A 19,926-nucleotide genomic window follows, 5' to 3' on the forward strand; every position below is an offset into this window, starting at 1 on the left:
CACAGAAAGCCAGTCCATGGTGAGTTTGGCATCCTACTCTGTGTCTCACCCATTCCTTCTTCCCCCTCACTCTGGGGTTCATAAAGCTCCACCTGTCACTTGCTAGGAGCTGAGTGCCAGTCTGGCTATTTCCACCACTCCCACTGCTGCTGCAGCCATGGGGCATAGTCCTCCTAAATGCCAAGCTATGGTTTCTGCTTCCAGATGGGTTTTCACAACCCCAGACAGAAGATACTGTTGTGAATCCAGGTAGCTGGGATTCTCCAGTGCAGGAGAGACCAATATGTAACGGTCCCAGCATCCTGCTGCAGGAAAAGATAAGGTGAACCTGTCTTCTCTGAACTGTCTCTTTATATCTCCCTTCTGAAACTCTGTTACACTGAATGTGCACAGCTGGAAGCTAAAGTATCTACTCTAAATTATACATCTACTTCTGATATGGAGAACACTGTGTCTTATAAGTAGTATTTTAAAATAATCAGATGCTGATTCACTGAGAAAACTCAGAGGGGTAGAAATCAGATTCTCAGTGTGTGTAAGTTGCTATAACCTCTTCTGAACTACAGCAACTTATTCTGGCAGAAAGCCCATGCTTGAAAAAAACATTTCTCGAATTCTGCCTTATTAGTGGAGTGTGCGGCAACAGCTGAAAATCTAAAAAGAATTCTTTTAGGAGTTCTGCTGATGGCATTGTAACCTTCTTTTGCATAAAACAGCTAACACTTTTACAGTGATGCAGATTTATTTGGCACTTGCCTCAGTACTTCTCCTTCAGTGTTACTCACAAAACAAACAACATCTCAAAGGCAATGACTATTTTTCAGTTGTTTGCAGAACTTCATTACCAAAGAGGTACTGTGCTTGCTGGGCAAACAATGTGCAGCACTTGCTGGAATCTGCAATGCCAATGCCTGAAGGACTGATCTCAAGCAGCCCTGTTTCGTGGCTTTAGTTTTTTTCTTTTCTTTTTTGTGGCTCTGCTGCTTTGCAAACTGAACACTGAAACTGTAACATTGTTCATTACATCACATACAACAATTTCAGCACAGAAACAGAATTTCAGCATCTGTAAACAATACATATGATGGAAAAGCTTGATAAAGGTTGTTCTACACCTAATTATTTACTGCTATGGCTGTACGAACAACCTGTGCTCTTGGTTACTGCATGCCTCAGGCCTCACATCAGTGAGGAATTAAAAATTGTATGAGCTTTCCTGAGATCTTACTCCTTGTAGAAATGTGCTACTATCATTCTTGGTCTGTTCTGCTACAATCTGTCAGTTTTCTGTAGTTATAGGGACAGAACTGGCGTATCTCACTATTTACCTAGCTGAACCTGTGTTTTCCTCTGAACTGGCCATTAGACTTGCATTGCCCACTTTGCAAAAGGCAGTTTTCTGGTATTTCTACTGTGTGGTAGGGAGGCTTGAAAAATAGGAGATAGATTAATGTAGGGAAAGAAGTTCATGCCAGGTTTGTATTTACATACTTGTAACTCCATAAAATTACAAATTAGCTTTCATACTGTCAACACAGAGGGAAGAAATCCCCACATCCCTATAATATCTATGTATGATCTTATTTACAGAGATTACTTCTCTGTTATTGTGCACAGCCAGATTTGTGTTAACTTTGTGAAAGAAAAAACAGAAAGGGGAGGAGGACAGTAGCTGAGAACTGCGTGGAGCCGTCACATGCTAGAAGAGACCTGCTGGAGGTATATCTGTGTATTTCTTATAGGGGCTTTGCCATGTTTTCCTGCAGATTTCATTTTCCTAATGCAGGAAATGGTAGGCATTCTCATGGATGCGCACCTGGAGCAGCATGTGGGGAACCTGCAAGACCTCTGTTCTGTATGGCATACCTTTGCCTGTTGCCCTGAAGAATGTGTCTAAGTGGGCTCCCAGAGAGCTGTGAAGTTTTTTTCCACCATACTTTCCATGCGATTATTTATACACAGAAACTCAGAATTAGCTGAGTAGCTTTCCAAGCACAGCCCCTCTATTACGATTTATGGTAATAAAATTACCATATTACTTTTATGGTTGATAATTTCCATAAAAGTTATGTAACCCCAGCTAACTTCTACACATGCTCAGGGGAAAGGTCTTCACCTTTGCAGGGGTCTTTCTGACCTGTAGGTGTGATTTTTAGTATTACAATGAAAATAGTTCAGCTATAGGATACATGGACCTTGAGTATTTCACCAAGTTAGCAAGATATACATACACCAATATCTTGCTTTACTACATCCTTAAAGCTTGTTAGTTCCAGAATGTCCTTGATTAAGGGGTGCTAAGTGCTGTCTGTTCTCACATTGAGTACTGTGTGCAGTTTTGACCAGCACAATATAAAAAAGACATTAAACTATTAGAGAGTGTCCAAAGAAGAGCCATGAGGATGGTGAAGGGTCTGGAGGGGAAGCCTTATGAGGAGCAGCTGAGGTCACTTGGTCTGTTCAGCCTGGAGGAGACTGAGGGTCTTTGTTGTCTTCACATCCTCATGAGGGGGAGTGGAGGGACAGGTACTGATCTCTTCACTCTCCTAACCAGAGACAGGACTCGAGGAAATGGCAATTGTTGAGTCAGGTTTTGGTTGGATATCAGGAAAAGGTTGGTCAGTGGAACAGGTTGCCGAGGGGAGTGGTCACAGCACCAAGGCTGTCCGAGTTGGAGAAGCATTTTGGACAGTGCTTCCAGGCACACGCTGTGATTCTCGGCGTGTCCTGTGCAGGGCCAGCAGTTGGACTCGATGATCCTGATGGGTCTCCTCCAACTCAGGATGTTTGATGATTCTAATAAACAACATCCTGATTTACCGCATCCTTAAAGCTTGGTAGTTCTCGGATGTCCTTGACTAGGGGATGCTGGGTGCTGCTTTTCCCTACCCTGACTAGGTCTCCTTTCTCGCTTATCAGGCTTGAAAGTTTACAAACATCTTATACCAAAGAATATCCTGATTTAAGATAACCTCCCCTGTTCCGCGGCCTTTCCGCCGGGCCCATCCCGCCTCCCTGAGGCGCGGCGGGTGCCGCGCAGGGGCCGCCGGGACGCGGCGCGCCCGCCATGGCGGTGGCGGAGGAGGCGCTGAGGCGGCAGCTGGGCAAGGTGCGGAGGGGGCGCTCAGGGAGGGGAAGGGCAGGGCGGCCGGGGGGGAAAGGTCCCGCCGGTCCGAAAGGGGCGCTGGGCGGGAAGGGAGGCGATTTCGTGGTGGTGGCGGTCGGTGAAGGACTCCCGTCCCGTCCCGTCCCGTCCCGTCCCGTCGCTGCCCTGTCCGCAGCCGAGCTTTAAGCTGCGCGTGAACTTATTCCCGTGACTCAGGACGTGCCTCTGGGCTGAAACCTTACTGTTCACACAGAGTTATCAATCCACAGGGGAATTGGTAACTTTCTTTTTCTTTTCTTTTCTTTTTTTTTTTTTTTTTTTTTTTTTTTTCGTGGCGTTCCCTGCGTTAGCACCTCCACGCCCCGGGAACACGGGCGTGTTGCTGTAGCATCCCTCTGAGGGTTTTAATTTCCGTGTGAGGAACTGAGGTGGGCGTATTTAAATAGTTTTAGGTGCGAAATGGGCAGAGGTCTGTATCTGACTCACCTCGTAAATCCTCTGATCTTTAGAAGAGGACAAACTATTTGATAGGAATGATGCCTCGTTTTGCATTACAAATAGAAGGGTGGGCCAGCTGGGGAAAGATGGCTTTGGTTTCACACACAGATGAATCGACGCTTCCGAAAATGTGTTAAACCTAAGTTGTGCAGACATTCCTAATTTGGGCACGTTTGATTTTTTTTACTTTTTTTTTTCTTGCCTGACTTTGCAGAATCCTGTAAGACTGAATGGGGAGAAGCTGACTAAAAGGTGCCTCTTTAAGGCAGCTCTGTGTTTTCTTGTTCAAAATGGAAAATATCCCCACAGATGCAGCACTGCTAATGGGGTGCCAGACTGAAGAGAAATTTGGTTTAAGCTACTACTTTCTGATAAGTATTCCAGGGCAGTGAGAAGCTCTTTAAGCCACTGTCAGGCTGCAGTTGTGTTTGCTTAGGCAAAGGTTCTAAAACAACTCCAGGTTTCCTGAATGAGAGACAAAGGCTCTAATCTAGGAAATAGAAAATATTCTTCATCATTTTGGAATGTGGGAGGATGCAAATCTCTTGGAAGTTCAGGTATCAGACTGGCTGGGGACAGTCTTAAGCAGCAGTGATTCATTTTCTCAGCTTTCAAAGACAGCTTAAAAATGGGAAAAAAATATCCCAGACGCTAATCACTTACACATTTAGCATGTTTGTGGAAATCGACATCTTATGAAACTCTTCCAAAATATGTGCAGATGGATCTGAGTTTTACTGGGTCAGCAATAAAATAATCTCCTTTTTCTAAGATGTTTATGTTTTTATATTGTTTTTAGTTATTGTGTGCAGAGGAGACTAAACTTTTACTAAACCTCTGCTCACACAGCTGTAAATGGGAAAAACTGGTATGTAAGGAGTGATATTCAGAATTTGAGTTCTTGTGCAGCAACAGCAGACCTGCCATACCTTTAAAGTGTTTTTGTAATTAATTCTTTTTTATAATTTATTTCGCATCAAAACTATTTATAATACCACAAGTAATTATTACATTCCCCTTCTCATATTTCTGCCTTCTTTCCCTATCCTTTTCCCCATGTCTGGTAATGAAAGAAGAAGCCTTTGAAGTGAAACTTTTTCTTCCTGATTTTTTTTTCCTCCCTCTTCCCAGTATAAGTTCAGAGACCTGACCATAGAAGAGCTGAAGAATGTTAGCAAGACCTACCCAAACTTCACATTCTCCATGAACACATACAGTAAGAAGTGATACAATTACTTTGAACTAATTGTGGAGATTCTTACTTGCCATAGATTCAGACTGCATATAACAGAACCTAAATAGTGTTAATATCTTTCAGTTGTGTTCCTGTCTTTACTTTGACTCTTCCAAGTGTGCATAAATATAAAAACTATAAAAACCTCAGTGACTTATTAACTTCATTTTATTTCAACTTGTCAGTAATTATGTTTTAAATTGTTTTAATGTTTTAAACGATGTTTTAAATTCTTTATACGTAACACCATTTTCCCCATTTTTCATGATTGTATTGAAAGCATTTTGCTATCTGTATCTTATAGAGTGTATTACCAGAATCCCTTAGCCTGACTGAAAATTCCTAAAACATCAGAATTATCCAGGGGAGGTGGGACCTTTGTAGCATTCTAGTCTTGGCTCTTTCAGGAGCAGTGTAGTTGATTTCTAAAGAAAAATCAGTGTTGTATATTGGTAGTTGTGGATGGGATTACCATCACAGACTTGAAAGCATTTATTATTTTTTAAAATCACATTTTTAATTTCAGCCTTCAAGGATGGATCCCAGAAGGACCTCCTGAATTTTAGTGGTACTGTTCCAGTGAAATATGGTAAGATAAATCCAATTTTCTTGACAGTTATGAACCTAATTGTGAAATGTGTTGGGTGCTGCCTCTTAGCAGTTGTGCAGCTTCATTAAAGAGGGCTGGAAAGGATTTTGCATGAATTGACAGAAGCTGTTTCTGCAAAAACAGGTACAGGTGCAAAAACAGTTGCTGAAATTAAAAATTATTAATTATATAAGTAAATTAACTATTAAAAAATCATGTAGTTTGAGACTGTGTAGGCAAACTCTTTGGTTCTAGAGGAGAGTGTGTGAACTCTGTATATACAAGCCCTATGCTTGTATAGGCAGTGTCCAAAAATAAGCAGTAGGTGATTTTTTATTCTTAACTTAAAGCCTTTGGTAATGCTCTTAACAGCTGCCTCTTTGCACTAGTTGTTAAGTCCTAAAATAAATATGAAATGGTACCTTTAAGTGATTTCTTTGCTGGGAAAAGAGGACATGTTGGCTGATAGGAGGACCTTGGGAATCAAAACAACAACAGAGCTTTATATTGAGAAAGACACAATCAGTAGCACTTCAAGTTGATCCAGACAAGTCTGTGTTTGTTAACTAGCCTAAGTGACATAAATACTCAGTGTGAATCTGGAAAGTGATCTCTCAGCATTTTTTTCTTTGTTATTATGAAGTATAAATCACATCACACGCGTGACTGGTTTTTAGTGCCTCTTCCCAATGCAGAAGTTAATAATGGCTTTTATTTGTGTTGAACAGGTAATTCCTATAACATACCTATTCAGCTGTGGATTCTGGATTCTCATCCCTTTGCTCCCCCCATTTGCTTCTTGAAGCCAACTGCAAACATGGGCATTTCAGTGGGAAAGCATGTGGATGCGCATGGCAGGATTTATTTGCCCTACCTGCAGAACTGGAGCCATGTAAGAGGTGGAGTGGCTGACGGGGGGGAAATACTTGGGAATAATGTATGATATCATATAGAGATCCATGGAGTGGAGGGAGGGGTTCAGGGCTTTTTGTTTTCTGCATTTTATTTTTTTTTTAAATTTTAAATATGCAATGGTTATGCAAAGAGAAACAGAATGTCCCTTGAAATTACAGCTGTAATTATGGCAGTTCGAAGCACTTGTAAAGAAGTTGTAAGTGATTTTAAGGAAAATTATTTTAAGCTGAAGAAAAAGGGACTGAGTTTGTTCCAAAGCAGTGTAAGCCTCATGATACTTTGTTACTGTTAATAGTGACTGATAGTACTAGACCAACTGAGTATCCCCTGGAAAGTTCAATGGAAGGTTTTACCTTTTGGGCGTGTCCCTGTTGGCAGAGCTCTGAAACAGCACAGAGATTCTAGAGCCAATGCTGTTGCAAAATGATTCTATGCACTGTGTTAAGTTACTCACTTATATAGGACTACCAGGCCAGTAAAAATGATTTAATGAATTACAGCTTTCTAAAATGGATGGGCTGTATTTCACTTTATTGATATAGGCATTCCCATGAGAACTTTTACTGAATTTACTGTGTTTTGCCTGAAGAAGGACTGAATTGCCAGAACTCTGGACAGTTAAACTCATCTGAGAAGACTGAACTATTTTTCCTTTAGCTAGGATTTGTCCCTTTTATGATACTGGATAGATGTGGCTATGTCAAAGGTTTCCATATGTTTATGGATGCCTTCAAAAATTAGTTGCACTGGTAATTTCAGTTTTCCTTTTTGTTAAATTCCTTTTAACCCATACTACTGTTTGGAAAGTATCTTTTCAAAAAGTGATGCTTTTCTTTCCTTAAATGTTGATGTAAATGTTAAGGGTGTCAATATTTATAATTTGATTAAATTGTTATAACTGTGGGAGGTCAGAGCTGGTATTACTCTATGAAATATCTAGTCAGCTGTTTTGTTTTCTGTTTTGCTATATTTCAGCCTAAATCAACTGTCATTGGGTTAATCAAGGAAATGATTGCAAAATTTGAGGAAGAGCTCCCTTTGTATTCGCTGTCATCCTCTGATGCAGCCAGGCAATCAGAACTTCTCTCCTACATTGCAAAGATTACAGAAGGTGTGGATGTTTTCATGTACTTCTTTCTAATGTTCTTAGATATGTTCACTTATTGTTATTACTTGATATCACAAAAAAGACTACACAGTTTTAATATCTCGAAATTTTGGTGTTTGCCTGTCCACAGTGTTTTGTGTTTTCTCTGCATACTCAAAAGTACCTCTTTGAACAGATAGCTAAGGTTCTCTTTATTTAGTAAGCAGCTTGTTTTGGATGTTTGCATTTAAGCCTACTGAAAACTACTGTAAACTTGGTACTACTCATTTTTTGGAAATTACTGCAGAAAACTCAGAGATTTTATGGAAGGGAGATGTGATTTTATTCCTGAACAAGTTGATTTTACCCAATCACAGTCATCCATTCTCTCAGATCTCAGTCTCTCTCACTCGCTGTCACAAGCCCTGAGACCCAGGTGACCTCAGTCACTGCTGTGCAGCACTGAGAACAAGGAATGCTGGCTGTGGAGTTCCTTTCATGTGTCTTGGGTTCTTCTTGTTCAGAGCTGAAAAGCTGATTTTGGACTTGTGTTTTATACCCTTCAGGAGTGGATGCAATTTGGCATTTTGCCTCATTGCTTTATCTCACCCATTTTAAGTCTTGGGCAAAATTCCTGAATTTCACAGTTCTCAGCTTTTCCGTACTTGGGTGTTTTATGGCTCCAGTCCTGTTATTCTTCATCCTGATACATTTTCTTCAGGTCAGTCTTTTCTTCTTCCTTCATTTAGTGTAATCACGGATGGTGATCTGTGGCAGCTTGTGCAAACTGTTCCCTGTAACCCTTTTCTGCTGTTTCTTCTGGCAATTGTGAACACAAAGTGCTTGTGAGCTCAAATGTGGTGTGCACACGATATACATTTCTAGGCAATCAACCTTAAACGTTTTTGTTACAAATCTCTCTGCATTATACAGAATGAGAATCGTTGTGTTGCCAGTAGCACTGGCTAGGCAACCTCAGGTTCTTGTATTTTAATCAAATTCCGTTTTGCATGTGTTTTCAAAATATGAAATCTTTTACAAATTTTTTGACTGTGGTACATATTCACATCTGGAACAGTAGCAAAGGGAGTGTTGTTTGTGTGGTATTAGTGTCTAGCTTCTTGCTATTTTTATGCTCTTATATTTCTACTTAGTGAAAAAACCATACCTATCTAAAGAGGAATATTTGTGTTTTACAACCTTGCAGGTTGTGATGAATTTTCTGTGGTCAGGCTCGACCACTATTTTGAAAAGGTTTGTGTAATTTTATTTAACTCTGGCACAACCATGATCCTTTGTGAAGCAGCAGTGATACAGTGTGGATCAGCACCTAAATTTGTGGTTTTCTTTTAATTGTAGGAGACACTGACATGAAATCAAGGAGTAAAATTGGAGGCAAAAATGAAGGATGTTTTAATAAAATTACTGTTGTTGGAGCTGGAGATCTTGGCATTGCATGTGTGCTAGCAATTGCAGCAAAGGTACAGAATTATAAAACAGTGTAAAAGTAGAAACAGACCTGAATAATAGAGAGGCTTCCAGTCTAGTTCTCAGTGTCTGACGCTAAGAAATGTCTCAGCAATTTTAACAACCCTGTTGCTGCTTAAGTCATTTGCCTCTTCAGTTAACTTACAGACATGCAGAAGTGTTAATTTCTGCTCTGGTCTCTCAGTCAGCTGTTTTTTTTCAAAGGATTGAATATTGAATTCACTTACTTTGAAAATCCTTACTTTAAGGGTTCTTGCCTGAATGGTGGCCTCTTACAATTGGGATCTCCTAGTCCCCTGGAAAAGGAGGGTCTGTAGATGATTTGCACTTCACTGTGGCTGTATGTTAGAGACAACAGTGACATCAACATTTATAACTTCCCAGAGATAGTTTTGTGATTTTTCTAATGACTTGTTTTGCAATGTGTTATTTTCCAATTAACTTTCTAAACTAAATTCTTTTTTCTTGTGATTTGGCTGTAATTTTGGTCAGTAATTTTGTTTGGTTTGTACGCAGTACAAAAAATACTGGAATTGGAGGAATTTTGGTGTTTATTTCTCAAGTTTTGTTTTGTTTTATTGTTGATCTGTGTTATTTTTATTCATACAGGGTGTTGCAGACAAGGTGATTCTTTTGGATCTTTCTGAAGGTGCAGCAAAAGGAGGGACCATGGACTTGGAGATCTTTGCTCTGCCAAATGTGGAGATCAGCAGAGGTATTGGATGTTGTTTCTGGAATGGGAGCAAGTGCTGTACTGTGTGAGCTTGTGCTCGTTTTAATGAGAGCAGAACACCAGGGGAGACAGAGAGGCATACGGGCTGTCTTTTTTAAAAGATGTGTTCTTTTCATAGCTTCTTGCTTTCCTCTGTCTCTTCAGGGTAAAATTGGGAAAGGAAGGTTCAGCAAAGCTTGAAAGCTTTTTTTTTAGGCTTTTTTCCTTGTTTATAGAGGTAGAGGTATGTTAGTGTGTACTTCCAGGGTAAGAGGCTAATGCTGAAATTGGAATCATGCAGAAATACAGAGAAGCCAAGCTGGTACTTCAGTGTCATAGGCAGAGAGAGGAAAGGACGGGGAAAAATAGGTGTATGTTAGGGAATTGGAGAGAGCTGTGAGAGCAGTGTTAAAAAGGCTGATAAGTAAAGGAATTTTTCGAAGTTCTGCTTTTCTAGATTGTGTTCGTTACACATGCCAATAGTTAGTTCTTAATCACTATCACTGCATATTCAAACAATGAGTTCTCAAAAATCTTGTCCTCAGCTGTGAGTGTGCAATTCAGCTGAGTCGATGCCATGTCTCTGTAAATAGTGATGATGGCCACAGTCTGTGGTCTGGGATGCAGAGCTTGGGGCAGTGCAACTCAAAGGTTCTTCCACAGAGGAAGCTGAAACTGGAATGAGCAACTTCCCCATTCTTCCTTGCTCATGTGTCATGGTTTGCATGTTCCTTGCATGCTCTGCAAGAGGAAATGAGGGGCTTTCTTGTGCTTCTGTTGTCATTTACCTTACTTTCGGGACAGGGACTTGTTCTGGTTCCACCAGGCATCTTTGTTGCTTACTCTGCACCTGGCATTGCCTGCTGTACATTCTTTGATCTTATCTTGCAGGTTTTACTGCCAGCACACTTTTTTCCTGAACCCTGGTTGTGCAACTGTACCACAAATCTGTTTGTGCCTTTGTGGTTGTCTATTATATGTTTACATTGAGCTGTGGTACAAAAAGCTTGAATGTTGTTGCTGGTGTGCTCTTTAGCAGTGTTACAGTGTTCCCCTTCTTTAACAGTTGGAATAAAAATGAAGGAGCCTTTTCAGGGATGTATTTTCTTTCCTCTTCTGCCAAGAAAACTTGGAAAAGTTTATCTGTCAACGCTATCTAGATTTTTTTCTGCTCTCTACTCTGTAAGCTTGGACAAATTGCAGTCTGCCTTCTGTGATTGGCAACTGTAAAACAGGAAAGTGGTTCTGTGGGAGAACTGTGTCTAACAGGTGCTGTGAAAGTGCCCCAAATTCCACACTGGGGAATTTGTGGGGGACAGGAGGTGGAGAATCCCTGCCTAAGCTGGATGCTGCAGTTCAGCCTTTAGAACAGCTCTTTGTCTTGCATCCAAGACTATCAATAGAGTGCCATAAATTTTAAAGACCTCTTTTATTTTGTATTTTCAGATTTTTCTGCTTCTGCTGATTCAAAAGTTGTGATAGTTACAGTTAATTCTCTGGGTAATGCTCAGACTTACCTCGATGTCATACAAAGCAATGTGGATTTGTTCAAAGGAATTATTCCAGCAATATCACACTACAGTCAGAATGCTGTTCTCCTTGTTGCTTCTCATCCAGGTATGTTGGTACTTTGCATAATATTCTGTCCCTTACCTGGCTTTTTCCTTGGCCTGTTTTAAAAATACGTTACTGCTGAACGTTACTAGTCAGAACTTCTTGCTACTCTGAAAGATGTTTTCCTTTTCATCTTGGAGCAGGACACTGTCTTTGAGGGTTTTTTCTTTACTGTTACCAAGGTAAAAGAAAATAGTGTGCTTTGTTTTGTATAAAAGGTATGTATTTCTGTATGTTTCTTTATGTAGTTTTGACCTGACTGTCTACAAAATTCGCATCCATTGGCTGTTGTGTTGTCAGTTGTGATTTTTATGTACACATTTCTCCTGTGCAGGAAGCACAGATGCGTGTGTGTCACGTGCCATGTGATCACACTCACAGGCTACTAATGTACAAAGTATAGTGTTCATAGTAAATATTGCAGCTATATTTTGGTGACTGTTGGGTCAGTGATACTGTGAACTAAGACAAAGCAAAATCACTGCTTAAAAGAGAAAGAAGTAAGTGTGAGCCTCTGTCCTGTAAATGCATTAAAGACAGCCCTTGTGTCTATTTCTCAAGTAGATCTTACCACACCATTTTAGGGCTGTGGAGGTGGAGCAGAGGAGAATTTTTCATAATTGTGATTCAGAGTTTGCAGTTGTGTTGAATTTTGAGTGGTCCTTCATTGGCAACATCCTTTTCTTTCCCATTTAGTTGAAGTAATGACATACGTGGCGTGGAAGCTGAGCGTGTTTCCCAAAAGCAGAGTGATTGGAGTAGGTGCCAACCTTGACTCTGAGAGATTTCAGTACATACTGACAAACCTTTTGAAAGCAGAGGTGCTGGCAAAAGATGCCTGGGTTATTGGTGAACAAGGGGAAGACAAAGGTAAAGTGATACTTTCTTATAACTATGAGCAGATAATGTCCTGCCACTGCTTAAGTAATTGAATATTTTAAAAATAATTGAGAAAAATAACAGAGGCAATAAGAAAAGTAAGAAGAAGAGTGGTAGATTTTCATAATGGTTCTCAGTAAGACAGCTTTGGTGTGTACCAAAGTCTGTAGACCTGGAGTGATAGCAGAAGTATTTGACATTTGTCACGGTAAAAAAACCAAAAATACAAACCAAAAAAAAACCCTACCAACTTCATGCTTCTTTTTTTTTTTTTTTTTTTTTTTTGCTATAACAGTATAGTAAGAATACAGGTTAGAGGTACTGAAAGAGGAAGGAAATATGGTATAATATATGGCAGGTTACTGCTACTCTAACAATTATTACACATTAATTCAATCATCTTTAAGCAAGTATCTCTGGCAAGGTGCTACTGTAGAGTTTATGTCATCACTCCAGGGAACATTAAAAAGTTGTCATCTACATTTGGGTTGTCGCAGGGGAAGGAAAGTTTGGAAAGCCTGAATTTTTCCTTTTATTTTTCTTCTCTTCGCCTTATCTGGTACCTATTTTAGTCACTGTTTAGATATGCATTTAAGCACTGATTGTTTCTTTTTAGTATCATCGTGGACCAGTTATAATTTAGTTGCAAATCAAATGGAAGGAATGGCTGCTCGTAACTCGAGGGAAAAGGTGGCCAACAGGTAACACCATTATAACCCTTTCCTTTTCTTCATGTTTAGGTACTTGATGTTTGCAGAGTTTCTCCTTTTTCTCTTTATGAATTGGGCAAACTTTACTCTAAAATGTTCATACATTGAGTTTATAGCAGACTGTAGGTCGTGTTGTCATTCTGCTTTATATTCCTGTATATGGTCACTGTTTTTCTGAAGTTCTTAATAACGTTGTGCCTGTGGCAATCTAAGGAGAAGACACCAGAATATCCACTACAATATCAGAGGCTGCCAGTTTGGTTGTGTGTTTAAAAAAAAATAATAAATAAGCCTTCTGGCACACTTTTCTCAGAGCTTGTGTTGGAAGCATTTGCTTCAAAGTAAAGCACAACTTTGGGTGAATTTATGTGATTCAGTTAGCCACATCTTAGTTACACCTCTTGACAGAAAAGAGAATTGTTACTACCATGGGTAAAAAGTATTGTAAAGAAATTTTTTAAAGCAATTCTTTATTCCATTCTGTTGTTTTCTAAAACAGAGAATTGTATTTTTATAGTATATTATACCTGGTGTGGTGCACTTAATCTGTCTTTTAGGTTTTACATATACACCACAGTAGGAATAATTAAAATCTAAACATCATGATTTTCTCCTTTTCCTGGTTTATATATAGAGCTATGGAAGTTCTAAAGGGAAAAGGTCAGAGATCTTGGTCTGTTGGGCTCTCAGTTGCTGATTTGACTGACAGCATTCTGAAAGATAAAAGAAAGATTCATTCTGTATCCACTCTGGCAAAGGTAAATGTGTTATTAATATTTTTTGGTTGGCAGTGTAATTATATTATTTATACTAGGTATGACCATCAATTTTAGCAGACAGGCATCTCTGAAGCAGTGCTACTGCTCGTTACTTTCTTCCAACCACAGCTTTCAAATATAGTCAAAAAATCAGCAAAAATCAATTATTGCTTTAATCTGAAACCAATATTAAAAGTGGATTATTCTCCCAAAAATACAAATGTAAAAGGAAATACATTCAGGGTTGCTGACCAGCACCCCTGCAATAGCTGGATTTGGCAAATGAAGAGAAATGTGTGAATTGCAGCTCCTGAGTGTTTAGTATTTTTGAATGTAGATTTTTTTTTTAGAGGCTGAAAGAGTTCAGTATCTTTTATGAAAGTACAAAATGCATTTTCTGCCAGTATTTTATTTGGCCAGGTTTGAAACTGGTCTTTTTACTCCTTGATACTTTAATTAGAGGCGAAGGTTATGAAGCTTTAGTTAACTTAAAATTATAGACTGAACTTTGTTTAAAGCTTGTCCTAAGAGGCTTCGTTGAAGCATTAAGTCATTTTGTATGATGAGAAAACCCATGTAGAAACTCGTACTTGTCCCTTCAATTTAGAGCCTTCAAAAGGATGATTTGCATGTTCCAGTGCAGGGAAGTTAAGCTGGTTGTTTATGCTTTTGAGTACAAACATAGACCTAATTTCATCATTATGTTTCAAGTAAAGTTTTTAATAGTTTATGAACGAAATTCAGATACAGAGGAGTGACAAGTCTTACATTCTGTAGTTACTCTCCAGTTTAAAATTTCCCATACAGATTCTAAAAATAAACACACTCTACAGTGTAAACTTGAATTAGAGGGATATGAGTTAGATGAATTCTCTCACAAAGTAAACATGGGATCAATATTTGAAAAATGTTCCCCAAATAGCTCTCTTTTGCTACATTTCTTAATTTATTTTGGTCAATCTTAAAAGAAGCAATGATACCGTACTGTCAAGCATCCCTGCTTGTTCTTCCTAAGGAATGGGTGTTAATAGTATAAACTTTGCCTGTGTTATAGAGATCTGATATATCTATATTGGAAAACTCCTCCAAGTGTGGCATGGTTCACAAATTTTTATCTGCATCATAATCTTTTACAGTTTCTATACGGTAAACCATTGCACAGTATCTAAAATAACTGGAATTTGACCCATCCAAATGCCATATGGTGGAATATCCTTGCTTAATTAAAACAATCAATTATTTTGTATACTTTTGCTTCAGATGGCAGATATAAGTAACTGTGTGACAGTGTTCTTTGTGTGTTGTTTCAGGGATGTTGCAACATAAACAGTGAAGTGTTCTTAAGCCTCCCGTGTATCCTTGGAACTGGGGGAGTGATTGAAATGGTCAAACTGGAAGAAGACCCAGTGGTGCAAGAGAAACTGCAGAGCAGCGCAGGGTCCATTCATGACCTTCAGCAGCAGCTGAAGCTGTAAGGAAGCACAAGGGAGACCTCCCTGTCTGCTCACACAAGCCAGGGACTCGCAAGGCAGAAGAGGTTGCTTCGTATATATATGGATTTCTATATAAAACAGGGAGTTTTGCTACTTTACTTTCCCAAAGAGCTTTCTAAATTTTGGTTTAAATTATGTAATACTGCTCTGTACAGTAATGCCTTCTTTGGAAAGTGCACTTTCGGTAGCCAAAATGGGGAGGGTAACGTGCAAGAATGTTTTACCTGAATTCAGGTGACACTCTGGTTTTTGGTTGCTAATCATAGCCCAATTCTTGGGTTATTCTTAGCTCTCTGCACCTCATTCCATAGCTCCATCTTTCATGGCTGTCGCTGATGCTCTCATGTCAGTGAACTCCTGCTAATTACTTAGGGGAGCACAGTGTTAGTGATACCCTTCTGAGCTGAAGTACTGGATATGGATTTGTGTTGCATGTGTAATGCTGTTGGAAATATTCTGGTAGTGACTTGTTTGATTTTATTTCATAAGGACATTCGGAGCACTAAGGCATCTACAGCCCTCAGTACACGCATGCAGCACTGGAACAGGTGCACTTCTGAATGGAAGGAGAAGGGGCTGGGCTTCAAATAAAGGATAAAATCCGGCAGTTAAGGAATGCAGAGGTACCTGTGTGTTCACACCTTGCTCCAAAGCCAGCTGAGTGCAGTGAGCTTTAGGTCATGCTGAGGAACATAGAGCTGCTTGAGAAGGCAACAGTACCTGCAGCCCACCTCCTTGGAGGCCAAGGGTGGGATGAAAAAGCAGGATGTGGATTTTTAGATAAGTCAAAAAGCAGACGTTTTTTGAGATAAAGGCTTGGTTTGGGTTCTAACCTCTTGGTTTGCTGTACTGTAAAAGACTGTATTCATCCTGGTTGTACCTCATCATCACATTGCAGGCAGAGACATGGGCTCCGCTCCTGCTGTGTGCTGCTTAGGAACCTCATTCCATGTTTACGCTTTGAGGGGTGGCCGGTTTTAATGAATGTATTTGGACGAAGCTTTCTAAGCAAATGTAGGGTCCGTGGCAGAGCCAAAGATCTGTTCCTTTGTGCCTTCTGCTTATATCTCACAAAGAACCAGACTTGCAAGGAGTTCTGGGTGTATATTGATCTTGGAACTGAGATTAAAAATAGAAAGGAAAAAAAACCTTCAGTGATTCAGACTCTTTTTGTGGAAAACTCAAATTTCCTTTATTGTGGGGGTCGGTGATGGCACAAAATTAGTGGTGACTGCAAGTAACCAAATTTGCTGCTGTATTTTTAAAAAGCACTGAATGCAATGGCTGCAGTTTGGGGTTTGGGTTATTTCCCACTTACTTTGGAAAAAAACACTACGAAATTAAGGGTTTACCTTGTTCTTCAAGGTGTCGCTTCTCATCTGTTAAGCATTTCTTTTCATGCGAACAGTCCAGGTGTTGTTTACTTAACAATTTTAATCTTAAAAAGCTGCCAGCTCTCACGGGTACGTTTCGCGCATTAAACGCTCCCGATCTTGGCGCTGGCGTCGCGTTCCTTCACCCAAGAACTAAAGGGCCGCAGCTCCGCCGGCGCGGTGGGAAGTGGAACGTGGCTCTATCGGAGAGGATGGGGGGGAAATGAACTCCCGGCAGGGTTTTTTCCCGATGAGCCGCGGCGCCGAGGCGGGCGGGGCGCTCCGTGCGGGCCGCGGGGCGGGGCCGCGCCGTGCCCGCCCCGTGAGGCGCGGGCGGCGCCGCTGCCGGAAGCGGTCGCGCGGCCGCTTCCTGTGTTTATGTAGGGCCGGTCGGGCCGGCGGCTCCGGGAGCGGCTCCGGGAGCGGCTCCGGCAACAGCGGCGGCCGCCATGGCGGTGTCCGAGAGCCAGCTCAAGAAGATGCTCACCAAGGTGCTGCCGCGGCCGGCCGCGCTCGGCGAGGGGCGGGAGCGGGGCCCGGGCTCCGGGAGGCTGTGGATGGGGCTCAGGGAGGAATGGCGCGCCGATGGCAGAATAGCCCTGCGGGACTGCGGTGCTGGGCTGGGGCGCTGCCAGGCGCCGGCCGGGGTCGGAGCACGGTGTGGGCCGTGGGGCTGTGCGGTGTCACTCGTGGAGGGGGAAGGCAGGGTCAGCATCGTCCCCCGGGGCGGGCGGGTTTTGTGATCGCCCGTGTTCAAGGAAACGAGAACATCTCTCGGAAGGCAAATCATTAATCACATCGTGAATCATGCAGAGCCACGTGTGCCGCTCTCCAGGTGAAAACTGGGCTTTGTCCAGCGGCCTGACCTGGAAATCCCAAAGGCTGAACGCGTACGGGGAGTTATGGGTTGGAATGAAATACCCTAAGGCTGAACACTTAGGGAGAGGTTACGGGTTTGTTGGGGGGATTTTATAGCAACATTTAATCATTTTATTTGCACGGTTTTAGAATGAAATGCAGTAGTTGAGAATCTGATCAAAACACAAGAAACGTTATTAAAGGGTCTTTCACCTGCATGGACTCATAAGCAGATTTTTTTAATCAGCTTGAAAATAAGTGTGAAAATGGGTACTTAGTGTCAGCAAGTGAGATCATGTACGTATTTGTATATACTTGTCTTTTATAAATTAGTCCAATGTCCTCATTCCCCCACACTTGCTCATTTTATACTCCCATCTAACTTTCTGTAGGTCAGTTCAAAGTGAAATGTGCTTGTTAGCTGATGAAAAATGAAGGTGCTGTTTCACTATCTTATATTTGTTTTTCTAAAATAATTACACTTTCTGTTCTACAGAGAAAAGTTCGATGATATTTCCCATATTGAATAGTTCAGTGTATGAGACAACGAAAGACCCCTAGTTTTGATTAATGTCAGCACTTAATTTAACTTCAGGTGTTTACCTGCTATGTGATCTTGAAAAGCTTCATCCTTCTGTGATCTGTTTCCTGATACATAAAATGAGGGGGATGCATTTACCATCTGAGAATGGAGGAGGAAAAAAAAGTCAGGAAATTAGGAATTCAAATTAATCAATTTTATTTACCTTTGTAGTAATGACTAGGATCTTATATTTTCCAAAAACATTTTGACATTTCTGGGAAGTGGATCAAAATATGGGAATTAACAGCTCCTGTAGCACTTAGTTTTGCTTGTGGTAGTAGCTGAAATCTTAAATGTGTCTCTCTACTAAATAATTATTCATCACTCTGTGTAAAAACTGTTTGCAACAATATTACTTTTCTTAGTTTTAACAGACATATGAAAATACTTATTTAATGTTCAGTTGTTGGGCCTAATTTCTGAAAGCACCTCAGAGAAACCCCAAATTTGTCTATTAGCCCTCTCAGCCACTGTGTACCAGACTCCCAGTGTGCCTGCTGAGCAGGCAGGTGTTGTTTTATCGATTTCTTGACTCAACGGACTTGAGACTCTTATGCCAAAAGTGGAGTTAAATCCTGGCTCTGCATTCTTCTTTACTGTGAGAGTGATGAGGCACTGGAACAGATTGTCCAAAATTATGGATGCCCCATCCCTGGAATTGTTCAAGGCTGGGTTGGATGGAGCTGTGAACAATCTGATCTAGTGGAAGGTGTCCCTGCCTGTGGCCAGGGATTGGAACAAGATGGTCTTAACCATCCATTCCAACCCAAACCATTGCATGATTCTGTCATCCTTGTACTTGTTAGGAGCTTCTGTTAGTGGAAGTCAGTTCTCTTTTAATAGTGATTATGCCAATCTTCTTGCAGGTATATCCTATTTGTTCCTATGAAAAGACCCCTCTTCTAGAAGTGACAAGCTCTCATTTGTATTGTGGTGGCACATTTGGTGCTGTGGGTATGTAATGCCATTCTCTGGCTGGCATACATGAGTTTTCACAGACCTCTGTCCCAGTATTCCAGCAATGCCTGTTCTTCCCTTCTGCCAGGCATTAGGGAAGAGGGAGGAATGTAGTCAAATGGTAGCAAAGTTGTCTTTCCTCTGTCAAGCCCTTCCTGCACACTCCCAATCCTGCACCCACTTCCCAAAGGAGGCTGAGGTGCTTTGTGGCAGCTCTGCCATCAAAGCAGCACCCAGTGGCTGATTGACCTCTGTGCTGGTGCCTCCCTGCACACACAGGCATCCCTACTGGAAGGGTTGCTTTTCCCACAGACCAACATCTCTGCAGAGAGACTGTGTGGCTGTTTTGCCCGTGGTCATTTTAGGCAGATAAGTCACAGCATCACCCAAGGTGCTGGTGCTTTCTGCAGGCTGAGGTGGCATTATGGGAAGCGATGTCGTGCCTTCAGCTCTGCTCAGTAAATACGAGTGGTCGTGCCCAGGAAGAGCATCCCTGTCATCTCTGTAGGTAACAGGGAAGAAGAGTTAATTTCTAAGCTTCACAACTCATGAATGTTTGTCAGAGGCAAGGTGACCTTTAGCTGTGGCACCACAGTTTGCTCTTGGATAATGTCTGAATTAATTTGTTCGGACGTTGTTAACATTTGAGAGCTTTGGATATCAGGCATTTCATTGTGCTGAGCCCTTTGTCTTCCTGAAGGGATGTCTGTGTTCCTTAAGACATCTGAAGATTGCAGGTTTTTTAAATTGTGTTACAGTAAAAACATTGTCAAGGGACCACATTGCTGGCTTTTCTTTTTAATAGTATTTATTGTGAGGAATGACCACAAGGCTAAAAAGCTGCACGGTGTGGTGAACCAACCCGGGAGCTTTGCTGTCTGGGGGTTATAGCTCTGAGGCTGCTATGTCCTGTGGCAGTGTATCTGTGGTTTACAGGTCATCTGTGCTTTGAGCTGCTCCAGACAAAAGGAAGGGAGTGAAACCAGTATTACTAGTGGTAATATTGTGCCTTGATATGTGTGCTTTCTAGCTGATAAAACACGTGAAAATACTAATCAGTGATGGATAAATA

The 19,926-nt window shown here is 41.1% G+C and overlaps 2 protein-coding genes across 8 annotated transcripts in view; both read left to right on the top strand.

The window, feature by feature from the left end:
- Positions 1-19,926, top strand: part of UEVLD (UEV and lactate/malate dehyrogenase domains) — a 22,406-nt gene continuing 2,480 nt past the window's right edge. The window contains exons 1-12 of one of the 7 annotated variants that reach the window (XM_050334857.1): positions 1-19; positions 4,736-4,820; positions 5,365-5,427; positions 6,156-6,319; positions 7,318-7,453; positions 8,789-8,910; positions 9,527-9,632; positions 11,076-11,246; positions 11,940-12,113; positions 12,739-12,823; positions 13,467-13,590; positions 14,901-15,061. In XM_050334857.1, the coding sequence (XP_050190814.1) occupies positions 17-19; positions 4,736-4,820; positions 5,365-5,427; positions 6,156-6,319; positions 7,318-7,453; positions 8,789-8,910; positions 9,527-9,632; positions 11,076-11,246; positions 11,940-12,113; positions 12,739-12,823; positions 13,467-13,590; positions 14,901-15,061 (1,394 nt within the window). In that variant the 5' untranslated portion in view covers positions 1-16. Of the gene's footprint in view, positions 20-3,031; positions 3,110-3,250; positions 3,384-4,735; positions 4,821-5,364; positions 5,428-6,155; positions 6,320-7,317; positions 7,454-8,788; positions 8,911-9,526; positions 9,633-11,075; positions 12,114-12,738; positions 12,824-13,466; positions 13,591-14,900; positions 15,062-19,926 lie in introns of those variants that run through there. The other 6 variants (XM_050334856.1, XM_050334858.1, XM_050334859.1 and 3 more) reach the window with 6 other exon arrangements.
- The window catches only part of TSG101 (tumor susceptibility 101), a 21,102-nt gene continuing 17,968 nt past the window's right edge, over positions 16,793-19,926 (top strand). The window contains exon 1 of the mRNA XM_050334864.1: positions 16,793-16,947. Coding sequence (XP_050190821.1) covers positions 16,906-16,947 — 42 coding nt within the window. The 5' untranslated portion in view covers positions 16,793-16,905. The remainder of the gene's footprint in view (positions 16,948-19,926) is intronic.

The sequence above is a fragment of the Myiozetetes cayanensis genome, unplaced genomic scaffold (genome assembly GCF_022539395.1).
Source record: "Myiozetetes cayanensis isolate MyiCay16 unplaced genomic scaffold, myiCay2020 scf6-25, whole genome shotgun sequence".
Taxonomy (NCBI): Eukaryota; Metazoa; Chordata; class Aves; order Passeriformes; family Tyrannidae; genus Myiozetetes; species Myiozetetes cayanensis.